Raw genomic sequence first — 2,392 nt, 5'->3', positions numbered from 1 at the left:
CCATCCCTGGTCGCCTCTCTGTGCCAGAGCAGCTGGAGAGGGCTTCCCCTTCCCCTGGAGGTCCTCGGCCCCCTGGTCCTCCTCTACAGTGGGCGACTAGAAAAGCAGAAAGGAAAGTATCCATCCCCTGAGGCCAGCGGCGGTGCAGGGGGGTCTCCCCGGCACTGCCTCACTCGCAGGGGTCCCCGCTCTGTGCCCGCCGTGCCGCTTCCCGCTCGCTCAGCAGGTAGGTGTCGATGAAGAGGAAGAGCTCGTCGGGGCTGACGGGGGAGATGTAGCGCTCACGGTCGGTGCCCGCCTTGTCCAGCAGCACCGCGTTGAAGTGGGAGCGGGTGAGATGCAGGAACTGCCTGGGGGTGCAGGGGGGAGCGACTGGTCAGGGCTGAGGGGGTTGCTGCTGAGGGCTCTGCCTGCCCACCCCATGCAACCATGCTCAGATCCTCCTGAGGTGATGACTCCCATCTCTTCCTCAGGGCTGTGAGCTTCGGGACAGTCTGGTGATGCTGTATTCAGACTTGCCGGGGGTGTCCCCACATTGCACAAGCCCCAGTGGAGTAGGAAGGGACTGCCCAGCTGCAACCTCATGCTTTGCCATCCCCAGGAGTGTCCCAATTCCTGGTCCCCTCGCACGTGCACCTGGTTCTGCAGTACAACCCCCTCATGCCCCGTACCTGAGCTCCTCAATGATGCCGAGGGACAGCTGGTGCTCTCGGATGCGTCCCACCTCGTGCGGGGGCTGCCCCACCAGCTCGACGGTGGTGACGTGACGCAGGTCCAGCCCGCAGGCAGCTTGCTGCAGGGTGGGAGGTGGTGGTGAGAGGGTGCTGGGGGTATGGGAAGGTGGGCAGCAGGAGGGTCTCCTCACCTGCAGCATGGAGATCTGCATCTTATAGTAGCGGTTAGAGGGGTCGGGAGCCGAGATGACGAGGAGGCGGCGTTTCTCGTGGAACTGATCCAGCAGGCTGGCGGCCGAGTTCACGTCTGTGTTGATCTGCATGGCTGGGGCAAGAGGCCAGCGCGTGGGGAGATGCCATTTTGGTCCCCATCACCCCTTTCCCACCCCTTTGCCCTGTTGGGCAGCATCCCCCCGCTAAGCACTGGGCATCACTGCAGGCAGGTCCTCCCCTGTGCCACTTACGTGCACAAAGGGGCTGGGAGCCCGTCCACTGCTGGGTGGACTGGCAGACCCGGAGGGAGGTGCCTTGGCGCTCGTAGCCCCCTTCGCACAGATACTCGCAGGTTGCACCGTAGTTGTTGCCATCGGAGGTGCAGGAGAGGTAACCATTCTGCGGAGGCTTCAGGACAGGACAGCGCCTCACTGCAAAGAGGGAGGCTGGGTGAGGGCTGGGGGTGATGGGGCACGGCCCCAGCCATGGGGTGCAGAGCCCAGAGCCGAGGAGGAGGCAGCCAGCAGCCTCAGGGGAGCCCGCTTTACCTTGGACACGGACGCTGAACTTGCAGCTGGCTCGGTTGTACGCCTGGTCATGGGCAGTGTAGCGGATCACGTGCTCTCCTTCGGGGAATTCGGAGCCGGGCTCTGGGCCCCTCAGCATCACCCTGCACCCAGCAGATAGATTTCTCCATCAGGGCCCTGGGAGGGGGCACCCAGCGTGACGCCCAGCCCTCGCTGGCAGTGCCCGCAGTGCCTCCACCCTTACCTCTTGATGATACCATCAGCAGAGTCCTTCACCCGGGGAGGATCCCAGTAGACGGTGGCCGGTTTTTGTCTATCCTCTCCCGGGAGTCTGGGCAGCGGATCTTGGGAGGCTCCATATCTGCCCGCGGGGAGGAGAGGGAGTCAGGGAACCTGTGGGTGCCAGGGCTGGGCTACAAGAGCTGGGCACCGGTCCCGGTGCTCAGCCACCCCAGGGATGCTGTGCACAGCCCAGGCACCCTGCAGCCAGCAAGAGCTGCTGTAAAGCCAGCAGTGAGTGCCCTGATCCCGGACCAACGTGCCCTGCACCAGCCCGTGCTTTGGGGCTAACGGCACCTCGGGGAGCATGGGGACAGGAGTCCCAGGGCTGGGAGGTGCAGGAGCTGGCACCTGGCGGTGCCCAGGTTGGGGTGATACCTGCAGGCATCCTAGGGATGGAGGGTGGCCTGCCCTTGTGTGCATCGTGGGGGTGGGAGGACGGTAGGGTGAGAATTTACCTACACAGATTGGCTCGGTCCCGCTCCAGCGCCCATCTTCCATGCAGACGCGGCTCCGGTCGCCCTCCAGCTGGTAGCCAGGCAGGCAGGTGTAGTCGCAGCGGGAGTCCATCTGCACACCGGTTGAGCACACGTAGGAACCCCGCAACACCGCCGGCAGCACATGGCACCGGATTTCTGAGATGGAGAGAGCAAAGAGGGGAGGGACGCGGCTGCCCGGCCAGGCTAGTAGGCAGAGGAC

General features: G+C 64.5%; 1 protein-coding gene across 1 annotated transcript in view; it reads right to left on the bottom strand.

Annotated features, from left to right (window-relative positions):
* Positions 1 to 169: 169 nt before the first annotated feature.
* SRPX2 (sushi-repeat containing protein, X-linked 2) overlaps positions 170 to 2,392 on the bottom strand; it is a gene marked incomplete at its 5' end in the record, with an annotated part of 4,531 nt that continues 2,308 nt past the window's right edge. Inside the window, 8 exon segments of the mRNA XM_009696136.1 lie at positions 170 to 350; positions 672 to 793; positions 866 to 999; positions 1,139 to 1,318; positions 1,436 to 1,557; positions 1,659 to 1,728; positions 1,731 to 1,775; positions 2,152 to 2,392. The exon segment at positions 2,152 to 2,392 is cut by the window's right edge and continues 6 nt beyond it. Coding sequence (XP_009694438.1) covers positions 170 to 350; positions 672 to 793; positions 866 to 999; positions 1,139 to 1,318; positions 1,436 to 1,557; positions 1,659 to 1,728; positions 1,731 to 1,775; positions 2,152 to 2,392 — 1,095 coding nt within the window.

The sequence above is a fragment of the Cariama cristata genome, unplaced genomic scaffold (assembly GCF_000690535.1).
Source record: "Cariama cristata isolate BGI_N322 unplaced genomic scaffold, ASM69053v1 scaffold21972, whole genome shotgun sequence".
NCBI lineage: Eukaryota > Metazoa > Chordata > Aves > Cariamiformes > Cariamidae > Cariama > Cariama cristata.
Note: the sequence above shows the minus strand (reverse complement) of the source record. Positions and strands in the feature narration are given on the sequence as shown.